At 26.7% G+C, this 14,445-nt stretch overlaps 2 protein-coding genes across 4 annotated transcripts; both read left to right on the plus strand.

The window, feature by feature from the left end:
• Positions 1–934: 934 nt before the first annotated feature.
• On the plus strand, positions 935–7,180 carry LOC145192282 (glutathione S-transferase LANCL1-like). Of its 3 annotated transcripts, none has more exons than XR_016445008.1 (9): positions 935–1,164; positions 1,296–1,419; positions 2,296–2,442; positions 2,633–2,841; positions 3,323–3,429; positions 5,009–5,200; positions 5,899–6,075; positions 6,499–6,571; positions 6,947–7,180. XR_016445008.1 is itself a non-coding variant. In XM_090066789.1 (9 exons), exons 1-9 carry the CDS (start codon positions 1,075–1,077, stop codon positions 7,069–7,071), a joined length of 1,275 nt encoding a protein of 424 aa, XP_089922915.1. In that variant the 5' UTR covers positions 936–1,074; the 3' UTR covers positions 7,072–7,180. The 3 variants fall into 3 exon arrangements, 1 of the variants encoding a protein (XP_089922915.1); XM_090066789.1 differs by having other exon boundaries at positions 936–1,164; positions 3,323–3,460; XR_016445006.1 differs by lacking the exon at positions 6,947–7,180 and having other exon boundaries at positions 5,103–5,200.
• A 20-nt stretch (positions 7,181–7,200) lies between these two features.
• On the plus strand, positions 7,201–12,634 carry LOC145192167 (putative dimethyladenosine transferase). The gene is made up of 12 exons (XM_090066809.1): positions 7,201–7,636; positions 7,801–7,874; positions 8,540–8,626; positions 8,711–8,772; positions 9,149–9,242; positions 9,389–9,438; positions 10,012–10,135; positions 10,220–10,312; positions 10,387–10,451; positions 11,143–11,206; positions 11,890–11,996; positions 12,377–12,634. Exons 1-12 carry the CDS (start codon positions 7,579–7,581, stop codon positions 12,417–12,419), a joined length of 921 nt encoding a protein of 306 aa, XP_089922935.1. The 5' UTR covers positions 7,201–7,578; the 3' UTR covers positions 12,420–12,634.
• Positions 12,635–14,445: the final 1,811 nt, after the last annotated feature.

Genomic DNA, 14,445 nt, shown 5'->3' on the forward strand with positions numbered 1-14,445 from the left:
TTTCAAACTTGATTTTGACAAATTTATAATTTTATTAGTGACTACATTAGAGTTTATTGCATAACAAGAGTTTAGAAAAGTTGTTTTTTCAGAAATTATTTTCTAATAAATACTGTTTAAAACACTAAGTGGTTGGATTATTTGTATCATGGTGATGAAATAGCCAATGTTAACACTTTAATACAGTAAATTTGTTGTTAAAAATTGGTTACTTATGAAGGAGTCGGAGTCGGAAGTCGGAGTCGGTCCATGATAAAATCAAGGAGTCGGAATCGGAGTTGGAACAATAGCTTACCGGCTCCACAGCCCTGCTTTGATCCACCCTATCTTCCTCTATCGGTAGAGTCGGTATGAAAGGTTTGAATAAATATTCACGAATATAACAACAATTAGTATTCCATTAGGCGTCTTCTCTCTTATAACCTTTTGACTTTTATTAATTTTCAAAAATCATAGAAAATGAATAAAAGATTGCAACGTAGATAGACAGTAAAAGTCTGAAGATCTATACCAGAAAAAGATAAATCTTTTCGCTTTTCAGAAATAGATCATACACTGAATATGACTGTTTCACTCTTCTGAATATACATCTGGGTGAAATCTAAACTACTTCAACAAAAAGGTATTTGACTAAGATGTATATAAACAGCTTCATCAGTTCATGGCAAATTTCAGTTCAGAAGAATTTGTTAAGCAAAAATATAGAGTTTATTCTTAGTATATTCCCCCTCCTACCAACGCCACGCATAAGCGTTTTCTAACTAGAAATTACAAAACTGATCATCAAATTCAGAAATTTGATTATCAGAAATTACAACTCTGATCATCATGATAAATAATTATATTATATAATATAATATTATTATAATATAATTTATATTATAATAATATAACCGAAATTATATATTATCACACCTGAGAAAAGGCCACTCAGTTTTAATAATATCAACAAATGCAATACGCGCACATGGTCTTCCAGCCATTTTCTAAAGTGTTTTAACAATTTTAAACCTTTGTTCGTGATTTATACATATTACTAGTGGTTTATCTATATTATTGCATTTTTAAGCAAAAATGACTGACTCAGATAGAGAAAAGAGGTTTTTTAAAAATCATTTTCCAGGTTATGAAACGTCAATTACTTTGCTTGATGAACAAAAAAAGGTAGCAGAAATTTTCATTCTAACATTTGCATAGTTCTCTCCTAATAAAAATTTATTTAAAATGAATGATATGTTTATATTTTTGACATTCAAATCTCTTGTATATTTTTCACTAATTGTTTTTCTTTAAAGTTAGATGGAAAAGTTGTCAATGAAATCAACAATTTTATAAAAACTCAATCATGTATACTCATAAATGCTGTTTCAAGAAATGACTATTGCTTTAAAGATAATTCAGTTTATACAGGATTAGCAGGTTTACTTTTATTTTTTTTAAGTGACCTTATAATTAAGAAATCAAGTTAAACTAAATGAGAATATTACTGTCATCTTATTCTATTTTTATATATATATATATATTTATTGAATAAAGCTTTAAATAAAAAAATTACAAAAATAAAAACTATTGGTGCCAAATTCTATTTATAATTAGTTGTATTAGCAAGCCTAAACTGTATCAGTCTTTCAGAGTAAAACCATATAAAAACTAACAGCTAAGTTTATAAAGATTGTCTATCATTTTCAAATTTTGGAAATATTTTTTTTCTTCCAACTTAAAAAGGAGAAAAAAATATTTTCCCGTTTTACTGTTACTCATTAAACAATCAACAAATTGTGGTCAACAGTGTGGTGAGTAATGTATCAATCCATAATGGTTTCTCTGTGAGTATTGCTAAGAAAGGTTGAAATTTATTTGAGTTTTTAGTACTAGTTGTTTAAAGATATAATGGTAACTATAAATTTGCTTCCAGAGCTTATAGAAAATTTAATCAAACTCATGAAAACAATTCTTGTTGATATAAGTTCCTATTGAGTATTATTGTATCAATTAATTTTGACCCAGGCTCTTATAAAGAGCATATTACATTTGTTTGAAAGATCAATAAGCATCGTAAAATTAAAAAGATATATTAAAACAACATGAAAATGTTCTTTAAAAAAATATTTATTTCAATATTTTACTCTTAATTACTTTTAAGTTGTATTTTTTAAACTTGCTATTTTATACCCCATTATATTTAGTTTCACTTTTGTTAATACTTTTACTTATTGTTATTATACCATTTTTTTCTGAAAGTTTTTTCGTTTTCAAATCTAAGAGTTTTTTTATTTATTTGCAAACTTTCTTCAGGTATAGCTTTTTACATCTCAAAGCTGTCAAGTTCACAGTTGAATTTCAAAGCAGATGATAGTCATAAAAACTTAAGTCAAACACTTTTGCGTTCTGCTATAAAACAATGTCAACATAAAAGATTAAGCTTTCTATGTGGAGACTCTGGTAGAATGTTTATTTTAAATTTATTTAATTAAATTTATTTGATGGTTATTAAATACCTAAGCAAAACATTCGTTTAAAATAGATAAAATTTATCTTCTATCTTGGTAACATCTTTAAAAACAGCCTAGTCAGGTAGACAGGCTTGAAAAGAGTAGCTTAGTTTTTACAGCTGTTTAATCATTCTTTTTAGGTTGCTTAGCTTTATCATGTTTGACATTCATGCATAGCGATCCTGAGTTGAGTAAGCAGTGTTTATCACAACTTTTAAATTTATCAGTATTATTATCAGATGATAAGCAACCTGATGAACTGCTGTATGGGAGAGCTGGTTACCTCTTTGCATTGTTGTTGGTGTACCAAAGTTATCATAATTTAATACCCATTGATTTGATCCAAAAGGTTGTATTAATTTGTATTCTCTATTTAAATTTTATATTTCTTGCTGTTTGTTTAGTCTTTGTCCCCTAAATCCTTTTGTTTAACAATGGTATTAAAAATCTTATTTCTTTTTTTTTTTTCTTCTTCTTTGTAAAACCATGTGTTTCATTAATGCGAATATACTTAGCTAATAAGCAAGTTCACTTAAATATAAAATAAAAAGATAAGTTTGGAAATAGATCAAAATAAAAAGGTAGACCTGATTTCTTTATTTTATCTTTCTACCACTTTTAATGGTAAAACCATATGTTCATTTTCTCACCTATTCTTTTTTATAAAAAAAACCTTTTTTATTTTTGGGTATTTTGCAATATAAAGTAGCCATATTGGCTGTTTTAGATTCAAAATATGGCTATTTTAGATTCAAAATATGTCAACAAAATAATTTTTTTTAACTTGCATAATGTTAACTGAATGTTCAACAGTTTTTTTTTTTTATTAGGTTATTGATAAGTTGTTTAAAGATGGTCTTTCAAAAGTTGCTTCCAATCACCCTTTATGTCTATCCTATAAATGGAATGATAAGCATTACATTGGTGCTGCTCATGGGTATATTGGAATTTTGTACATGTTATTGCAGGTTTCTTGATGATTTTGCTTAGTCATCACAGATGTATAAAATTGGGAAAAACTACTTTGGTCATCAAGAAACTACAAAAATTAAAATCAGGTTATGTTGTCCATAAAAATAGTTTCAACTTCAAAGTTTATTCCTTTTTACACATAAATAAAATGCAGTATGCAATAACATATTCTTAATCTGCAAATTTATTATCTAACTTTTTTCCAAAGTAGTCTATAACAACTGTGTGAAACTTTTGGGAAGTTTAGATAAATTTAAACACTTGAACTTCAGAATCTTTTTCAGCAAAGTTATGAAGAAGGTCCAAGGATATTTCCATTTAATGTTTTTGCTATTTTTTGGGAAACACTCTAAATATTTTTTTTTTGGGAAACACTCTAAATTTTTTCTTAAAAGGGTTTTTTTTACACACACGTATCATATTTGTAGAGTCTTGGGGAGCACTCTAGTTTCCTCTAATATAGGTGGTTTTCTTAGGACCAACCAAATATGTTTTTTCTAGTTTTGTAGATCTGTGTCATGATATATAGTAAATGTTTTCTAGCAATAAAAATCATTTTTTAGTAGAATTATTGCAAGAGAGGGGGCAAAATGAAATAATATAACAGCTGTCCCAATATTTAAAATATGAAATAAAATGAAATTATGTGTTCTTCAGTTAAATTGGCAAAAAATAATTAAATTTTCTTGCTTTATTGCACATTGTGCTAAAGTCCACCAAAAAGTAAAACTAAAAGTATATGAAGTGAAAAAAAAAAAAAAAAAAAAAAAAAAAAAAAAAAAACTCAATATAAGCATGTTTAAAAACACTAAAGTCACACAAAATAATACATAGTAATAGCTCATAGTATGAAAAACTTAAAATTTGTTTCAAGGAGTTTCTATTGCTACATACTAGTGAATCTTGCTGTTGTAAAATCTTTGTAACAAAAAATGTGATGATGATGATGATGATGATGATGATGATGATGATGATGATGATGATGATGATGATGATGATGATGATGATGATGATGATGATGATGATGATGATGATGATGATGATGATGATGATGATGATGATGATGATGATGATGATGATGATGATGATGATGATGATGATGATGATGATGATGATGATGATGATGATGATGATGATGATGATGATGATGATGATGATGATGATGATGATGATGATGATGATGATGATGATGATGATGATGATGATGATGATGATGATGATGATGATGATGATGATTGTTGTTATTATTATTATTATTATTATTATTATTATTATTATTATTATTATTATTATTATTATTATTATTATTATTATCATTATTATTATTATTATTATTATCATTATCATTATCATTATCATTATCATTATTTTGTATCAAAGTTCAATACTTGGCTGCAATTCTCATATTCACTGAATTTGTTTTTATAAAAATTAAGTTTCTGATAAAACTTAAGCTTTAAAAGGATTAAGTTTATTTTATTGTTTCACATTAAATTGTAAAATAAAATTATAAAAATCCATCTATCTGTTTTGTGGTTTTAAAGGCCAAAGTGATGCTCCCATTATGTGTAAGTGTTGAGCAATCAAAGTCTATTGCCTTATGCTTGGATCAGTTACTGGAGCTTCGTTTTCCTTCAGGCAACATTTGCTCATCTATTGGCAACACAAGTGATATATTAGTTCACTGGTGTCATGGAGCACCAGGTGCAGTTCATCTGTATGCTTTAGCTTACAAGGTGTGTAACTGTTTGTTTTAGTTACTTACGTGAAACTCAAATAACATTTCATTAACTAATTCTAAATATGTTGATAAAATAGGATGTTTATGATCTGGAAAGTTTCATCTTGATTTTTTTTATATTGAAGTAAGCTAATTTTAAATACACATTGTTCAATTTAAATTTATTTAATTTTTCTTTTTATTCCTAAACTTTTATTTAATAGTTCACTTGATTCTATTGTACAGTTATACTAAGATTGATAATACACCTGAATTGTGTTTAATAGAAAACCATCTGTATTCTGAGAATTTTTTGATAAATGCTTAATTAGTTCTAAATCATAGAACAAAAATAAATAATACTTGGATTGCAAATGAGTTCTTGAAACAAATTTGGTTTATGTTATATTTCTATAGCCAATAAAAGACTTAATTACATCTGAAAGCTTTACACATAAATTTTGACTTTCAGATTTTCTTTTTAGCTATAAATGAAGGTTTTATAAACATAAATGAATAATATTTGCATATATTTGAATTTTGTTTCCATAACATTTTTTTCTAATTGTTCACATATACCTTTGGCCAGCAGTGTATGAAATTGCAAAAATTTAAAAAGACATTAATTAAATAGATATCTTAAGTTTTATGGTTATAATTTTTAAGCTTTTTTTCCCAAAATTTTCATTAGTTTTTTTCTTTCTGTAAACATAGGTCTTTGGAGATAAAAAATACTTAAATGCAGCACATAGATTTGCTGAAGTGATATGGTGTCGAGGACTCCTTTGTAAAGGTTATGGTATATGCCATGGAGTTGCTGGAAATGGCTATGCTTTCTTATGCATGTTTCAGTTGACAGATGATTTCTCTTACCTTTGGAAGGCCATAAAGGTATGACCCAGTCTTTTTTTTAAAGAAATGTCAATATATATTTACAGTTTTGTTTTACATTATGCATTATCATAGTTTTGAAGTTTGCTAAATTGATTTTTATTGGTAATTTAACAAGTAGATAAATCCATAAACTTTGATATTGTTTAACTATTATTATAATTGAAAAATAATAATAATAGTTAAACTTTACTAGATGTTTTTTTTTTTTTTTAAATCATATTTTTCTTTTAAACTCATTTTTAAAAGGAATTAAAATAATGAAAATTTATTTTATATTATTTTTTTTATTCAACAAGTAATCAAGTTAAATTTATCTTCGTTAAAATTTTTTTTCTTTTTTTGCACTCCATTTTTTACATTACTTTATTTAATTGTATTTATTTTAATTATATAAGAAATTTATGCTTAATTTGATTTTAGTTTGCTGAATGGTGTCTTGATTATGGTGAACATGGGTGTCGCTCTCCTGATCGCCCTTTCTCTCTTTTTGAAGGTTTTTTTTTTTATCATTTAACTGAAGTGCATTAAGTTTTAATTTGATTATTATTTGTTATTAATTTTTTAAGAAATTTAATTTAAGTTTTTCTGCACCATTAATTAATAATAAATATTTATTTTTGAAAACTTAACATTTAGCTTGTTTTCATATGATTTTTGGTTTAGTTTTTTTTGGTTTTTCTTTATTGCTTACCCATAAAAAATAATAATTTATTTATTCATTTATTCATTTTATTTATTTTTTTGTTTGAAATGTTTTTATTAAAGTGTTCTTATTAACTTTTAAAATCACAAAAACTTTTTTCATTAAAAGTTTTTTCCTTTTGAGATTCTGCTTTTAACTGTTTTAGTTTTCTTTTATTTTTTTTAGGCTTGGCTGGTACTCTTAATTTTCTTCTGGATATTTTGACACCGTACCAAGCTAAATTCCCTGCTTTTCAATTAATGCCTTACAAATCATTTGATCATGACAATAATTTCCCATCCAAACCCTGACAGAAAGACAGTCCTATAAATCACTCTAGCTAATGCATGAGAATTGCTATATATAATAAAAGCATAATTGTAAAAATAATTTATGAAAACACTCTTTTAAGCTGAAAAATTTTGTTGTTTATAATTATTATCTTAAATACCATTGTTTATTTGTAACTTTTAGCTTTAAAAAACAGAATAATAAGTGTTGTACTTTCTTTTCCTAATAAATGTTGCTTATTTTTTATATCAATCAAAGTTGCTCATTTGTTGTCCCTATTAGTGTTTCTTCCTTTATAATCATGTTAACGTGTTTTCATTTAGTTATTATTTTTTTAATATTTTGTAAATAAAAAAAAAATGTTGAAAATTATACATTTTTCTTTTGAGCTTATTATTTCTTTTATTTATTTATTTTTTTTTAGTAGTTCTCTTTTTTTTATTACCAATGGTTCCATAAATTATTTGCTTAGTTTTATAAAGACAGAATTTTAGCTTAAATCACTTTTTTCAGCAACCTGTAAAAACATGCCGAAAGAAAGAGTCCAAAAGAAAACAAGGGTTCATTCTCAAGTTAAGACTGAAGGTATATATTGTACCATGGCAATAAAAATAAACTTTTTGAAAAACTTTTAGCTAATAGCAATGATCTTTCATTTAAAGATTTGATATTCAAACATTAAAAGAATTAAAAGTTTGTATTTTATTGAGTTAAAGTTCTACAATATTTTTCTTCTCTTGTTTGTAAAGGCATTCAGTTTAAACATGAGTTTGGACAGCATATATTGAAGAACCCTTTAGTTGTTAATGCTATTATTGACAAGGTAATTTTGTTTTCTACTTATCATGATCTACCAATTGAGTAATAATTATGTTATCAAAAGTTATTTTATCTGTAATAATTTGTTTTTAACCATAATGTTAATATATTGTGTCTTGTTTAATATCTTTTAATTGTTAAGTTGATAGTTAAATTTTCAAAATTAATAAGGTATCAAAATAATGATTCAAAATTTGAAAATTGAAGTTTTAATTCTTTACAATTCTTAACAAGAAGATTGAAAAGTTCAACAACCATTTTCCTGTTCCTTACCAATTCCTCTGATAATCTGTAAAAGTATATTAGGATAAAAAACTATTATTTTCAAAGTTTAACACATTTTAAAGATTTTCCTACACATGAAATATAAGAAATTTTCAAGGCTAATAATACAAAGTCAAACAAGTATAGTTTAACATAGCAATTCATAGCAAATCCTAAATATGTATAGAATTTGGTATATGGAGTCCAGTTGTGCTAATGAAAAATAGGCAACTTTAAGGAGTTTTTAAAACATTTTTTTTTTAAATCTGAATCACTTTGGTGATGTCATTAGTAAAGTCATATCATATTTCACATTACCAATGAATATTTTAAACTTTTTAATTATATTTAAAATGATAAACAATAATTATAACAAAATCTGATCTTGTACTACTTAATCTTAAGGCCGCAATAAAAAGTACTGACACCGTGTTGGAAGTTGGACCTGGTACAGGAAATATGTCAGTAAAAATCTTGGAGAAGGCTAAAAAGGTTACTTTTAGAATTGTTTATTGTTTGATTTCAAGCTGATGAGCATTTGCAGTTAAAGATTTTTTAAGATTTTCCAAATTCCAGTTAATTGCATGTGAGCTGGATCCACGAATGGCTTCTGAGTTACAGAAAAGAGTTCAAGGAAGGTAGTAATAGATTTTGCAAAATGAAATGCATTAAAGTAATAATAAAGAATTTAAATAATAAAAAGTTAAAGAACAACTTTAGTTTTATTTTTTTCCTTAATGTGCTTTTTTTTTATTCTTAATTGTAATTTACTTAAAAATAAGTTTGGCCTGATTTTTATTATTATTGTTATTAGAAGTTTACATATTATATAAACATTCATGTTAAATTCTTATTAAGCAAAATATGAAAAACAGTTTGTTAACTAACAAATTGAGTTTTTTTTTTATTTAGTTTGGTTTTCAATCATGTAAATTTTCATTTGTAAAGTTCCAATAAAAAAAATTTTACTTTATTTTTGAATATTAGATTTGTGTTGATACTTATTTCTTTTAGTCCAGAGGCTAATAAATTGCATTTAATTGTTGGAGATGTTCTGAAATCCGAACTTCCTTACTTTGACTGCTGTGTTGCTAATTTGCCATACCAAGTATAAATTTCTATCTCTTCTCTTATAAACAAATAATAAAACACATTCAGATTAAAAGAATCTCTTTTTTAATCATTAAGATATAAAGATATGAAAAATTTTGTGTAAGTGTAAGAAAGAATGTTGTTGTTTTTTTTGTTTTTTAGATCTCCTCTCCATTTGTATTCAAACTTCTTTTGCATCGTCCATTTTTTAGGTAAAGCTTGTTTTTTGTTTTTTTTTGGAAGTGTTTTGCTAGGAGTATTTGCATTGTTAACATTTTTTTTTATAATAACGAAAAACAAGTTAGATTATGTTTGTTTGAATTTTTCAGATCATGGCATTTTATTATTTTGTCTGCATTCTAGTTGTAAGTGCGTTTGAAAAAAAGCAAACTGTTTAGTTGTCCTTTGTGAATACCTCAATAACAGTCAAGGATTTGATAGCTATTGGGATAAATAGGGATTATAGCATTTGATAGCTATTGGGATAAATGGGGATTATTTAAAAATAAAAACATAGTTTTAACCCCAGGTATAACTTTTAGATGAAATGTTTCTTAAGCTTTTGAATATTTTAATCCTTGACCATAACAGTTTAATGAATTTTAACTGGAGTTAGTGTTTTCAATACATAAAAAAGGTATTTTACTTCCCTAACTAAGTAAGGTATTTTTTTCCACAAATCATATTTCATATGTTCTCAATCACACCTATATAAAAGAATATATCTTGATAATGGGAAGTAGTTTTACTTTTTTTTGGTAAGCTTTTTTTTTTTTTATTTATAGGTGCGCAGTTCTCATGTTCCAGCGTGAGTTTGCTCAACGTTTAGTTGCAAAACCTGGTGATAAATTATACTGCAGATTGTCAATAAATACACAGTTGTTAGCCAGGGTTGATCATCTTATGAAGGTTAACAATGAGCACTCACAGTTTTTAACACAAAATTAAATTTAACATATTAGTAGAGTTGGTCAAGTTTCAAATTCTTTTTAGGTGGGCAAAAATAACTTTCGACCACCTCCTAAAGTTGAATCAAGTGTTGTGCGCATTGAACCAAAGAACCCTCCACCACCAATAAATTTCCAGGTACTGTTTAACTTTAGTAATTTCCATATTGAATGTACTTCAACATGAGTTCTAAGCTTTTTTTTTCTTTTCAGGAATGGGATGGATTGGTTCGTATTGCATTTGTTCGTAAAAACAAAACACTTGCTGCTTGCTTTAGGTTGCATCATTTATTTAATTTTTTTTATTGATTTAAGTGATTTAAATTAAAATATTTAATTTATTTATAAAGTAAGTATTGAACAAATTATAATATATAACTAGAGTAAAATTATCTTAACTATTTTTTCTAACAAAAGATTAAAGTTTTATTAGACTTTTTATTAAAAAAAACAACCTATATTTCAGGAATCAAGTTTAGCATAAAGAATCCAGCCTCTATTTCCAAAGGTTCTTAAAAAACTTAACACATTGAAGACGGTATGCATTGAAAAGTGTTTACCCTGAATTCCCGCATATTTTTTCTAAATATTTGTTAAAGGTGATAACAAGAGATATTCATAACAGAGTGTAACATCACGTGATTGTTGATAACAAAAGTTCTTTATTGTTTTGATGTCTTCATGTTCTCTTTACTTTCAATTCTAGTTTATTACAAAATATTGCATGAAATTCCAAATAACGTAAATTTCCGTCATCCGTCGCCAACAATTAAAAAATAAAAGACGGGAATTCACATCTCCTGTCTTCAAAGTGTTAATAAAATATTTATATAATGAATTTGAAATTGTTCAAATCAACTATAATGAATTTATCAAATAGAATAATAATTATACAAATATGATGTTCTAGCTGCAGTTAAAGCAACTGATATCTTTCTTTCTAATTAAGTAATTTCCATTAAATTTCAGCTCTAAAGCTGTTATTGATATGTTGGAGAAAAACTACAAAATACATTGCTCCTTGAACAATATTGTGAGTTTAATTTAATTTAGAAATTTTTTTTTTTTTAACAAAATCCAATGAATGTTTAGCAAAATTAACTGCAACGTTTTTAGTGAAACAAATGCCGTATGCAATTTTGCTACTTTTGATTAAGTTAACAAGTTTAATTAAATATGATTAAATTCTTTTTAAACATATCACTCAAGAAGTTTCAATCTTTTCGGCGGTTCGTTGTCAAGTTTAGGCTTAGCTTTAGAACGATAGCTATATCTCTGCATTCTTTTTGTGTGTGTGTGTGTTTGTGTATGCGTATGACCTAATCGTTTAATTTTGTGCATGTGCGTGTGACCTAATCACCTACTTGACGTTTCATGTTTCAAAGTTTGAAATCGTAGTACATCTTTTGAAGCATAGTTGCAATAACCGTTTTACCATATTTGCTTAGTTTATTTCCATAACGGTTTTTATCACATAGACAGAATGATTTCCATTATATGAATCGATGTATTAGAAAAAATAGTCTATTCTTTCTTTGGTTTTAAATTATTATTATTGTTTGTATTTCATTTGTACCAATAATTTTGAATAGTTTCGTATGAATTTCTTCCATATTAATCTATTTACAGGATGTTGGTTGGTATGTATTAGATAAGTCACTCAATATTTGGTTATGAATTTCTGCTTAATCTTTTTTTTTTTTTGTTTCGAAATAGTTGGTAGAAGATGAGTTCGACATGAAAGCAAAAGTGTTAGGTCTTCTGGTTGAAAAAGAATTCGATAAAAAACGAGCACGAACAATGGACATCGATGATTTTTTACTGTACGATTTTTTTTTTTTTTTTTTTTTTTGTCGAACTCAAAAGCAATTAAACTTTTTCCGAAGTAGCTGATGATTTTTTTTAACATTTAAAAAAATATATTATATTCATTTTATCAGAAATTTTAAAATAAATCAGAAATTATCTAATTTTTGTAATCCATACAATAGAAAATTTCCGATAGCGATTAACGTACTTTTGTCTAAATATTGATTTATTTTCAGGACGAAAACCTGTATCTTTTCTGTCTTGATGTCTCAAAAATTACATCTAAATGTGTTTAAGACATTTCTATTGGTTTATTTTATGTTGATCAAACTATTACAATAGCTGCATTTAATACTTTTTTTTATTTTTTTTATTTTGAACATCTTCGTTTCAGATTGCTAAGTCATTTTAACACTGCCGGAGTTCATTTTGCATAAACAAATTTCGGAATTCGTTAGAAAATTTACCGAGGATAATCTTTCCTCAAAAAAACCGAAGCCGGCTTTCGTGGTAGAAGATCTATCGGTGGTGAAGATCAATCGACAAAATTTCGCTCATTAAAGCAATAGTTCGTGCTGTTCGCAGATTGCAGAGACAGATTTTAAAATTGTGTAGTTGTATGTTTTTTTAAAGTAGAAAACAATTTAAACCACAAGCGTTGTTAACCATTGTAACCCTTATGCATGACAAAGTTTAAAAGAAATTTTTTTGCTTCTTTCAGTGAATATCCCCAAACACCTATCCTATGAGATTTATATCCTATGAGATTTATATCCTATGAGATTTATATCCTATGAGATTTATAACCTATGAGATTTATAACCTATGAGATTTTAACTATATCCTATGAGATTTTTAGCTTTCAAATCTAAATGCAAACAAGGCTGTAGCATCAAACAAAAGCAAAAATGCATATTTGCATTCATAGAATAATAACTTCTCAAAAGAACACAAAAATTTAATTGGCTTAACAAATGTAACATGATAAATCCAGATTCGGGGTACGTTTTCCAGTTACTTCACAGAGATGAAACTCTTTTTTTCAATCCCAGTCTTAAGGTTTTTTCTGCCTCTCGTAGATGCTGATCTCTTCATTGAACTATTAATCTTTTTAGAGAGCGTTTTAGTTGTTGGCATGTTCTCCTCACCTCAAAGGAAACGTGATGATCTACAATTTATGTCTTTTTCTGCGCTTGTCTGACACGAGAAAAACGCAGAAGACAGTAATGCTTTTGCTGCTCTTATCATTACTTTTCTTGATGCCACTTGAAACTCATCATCAGAATTTTGGGGACTAGAGCTGGTTTTTCATTAGGTACATTTAAGGTAAAATTATCCTCCAAGTACTCTTTATCTTCATCTTCAAAATCCACATTGCCACATTCATTGGTTTCAATCTGAATGCCTTCATTTTGGTTACGAAAAGAATAATAATTTAAAATAGAAATAAGATAGAGCACACTTAACAAAGTTAGTATAATTTGCCATTAAAAGTAATAACTTCTAAATGTGATAATTTTTATGTAGTTTTCAATTTAAAGTTATAATTGAAATTTAGTCTGCAACTTTGCCGCATCTCTATTGACCGCAAAAATTCGCAGGTCAAATAAAATCTGGGTTGACTAATTTCAAATTTCGACTTCTTGGAAATTTTACCAAAATTAATTTAAAATTATTTTAAAAAGTGGAAATTTGCGAAAAAACTGTAGAAAGTACAAAGTAAGAAATAAAATAATATTTCTTTAAATTTTTTCTTCTTAATCTTTCTTATATTTTAGATTCTTTGCGAACAACTAAAAAAATTGTAGGATTTTGCTGTATACAAAATAACATTTTGATAAATAACTTTGACAATTGTTTAGAGCTGTTGATGAAAATTTGTTTAGTTATTAAATTCAATTTTGTTTTACATGCAAACAATTCAGAAGTGGTACCAATGGGGAGAACAGTATAAAAAAAATCATGAAAATTATGTTTTTAGATGCAAAATTTGTTTCACTTCCAAAATTTGTTAAAAACCTGGAACTCAATTCGTGTTTATTGTCTCTAATTGTTAAAAGCAACTATATGATTCATTAATACAAGTAAAAAATTCAATTGAAATCTCAGTCAACAAATGCAGTTAACCGGTAAACTTCTTCATGGCTGGAGCCATATGAAAAAAGTTTCCAATTGCACAAAAACTATTCAAAGGGAAATAATAGTTTATCAAATTTAATGATCTGAAGTTCAAGTGTTTTTGATATCCTAATTGGTATTTTTTATTCAATTTTATTTTTGAGCATAAAAACATATATTACCTTCAAATTTTTTTAAAAACTTTTCGCAAATGGGCGGGGGGGGGGGGGGACGGGGGACGGGGAAAATATTTTGCCCTTCTTTCAAGCTGGGTGAGGACTCACCAATTTAAGCAATCGAAATTAAACCAAAAAGAATTGAACTAGAGGGCTGGTGGCCGTAAAA

This window comes from Hydra viridissima, unplaced genomic scaffold (assembly GCF_058129835.1).
Source record: "Hydra viridissima isolate aposymbiotic clone 2 unplaced genomic scaffold, HvirCarnegie_v1 scaffold_1, whole genome shotgun sequence".
In the NCBI taxonomy this organism is placed as follows: domain Eukaryota; kingdom Metazoa; phylum Cnidaria; class Hydrozoa; order Anthoathecata; family Hydridae; genus Hydra; species Hydra viridissima.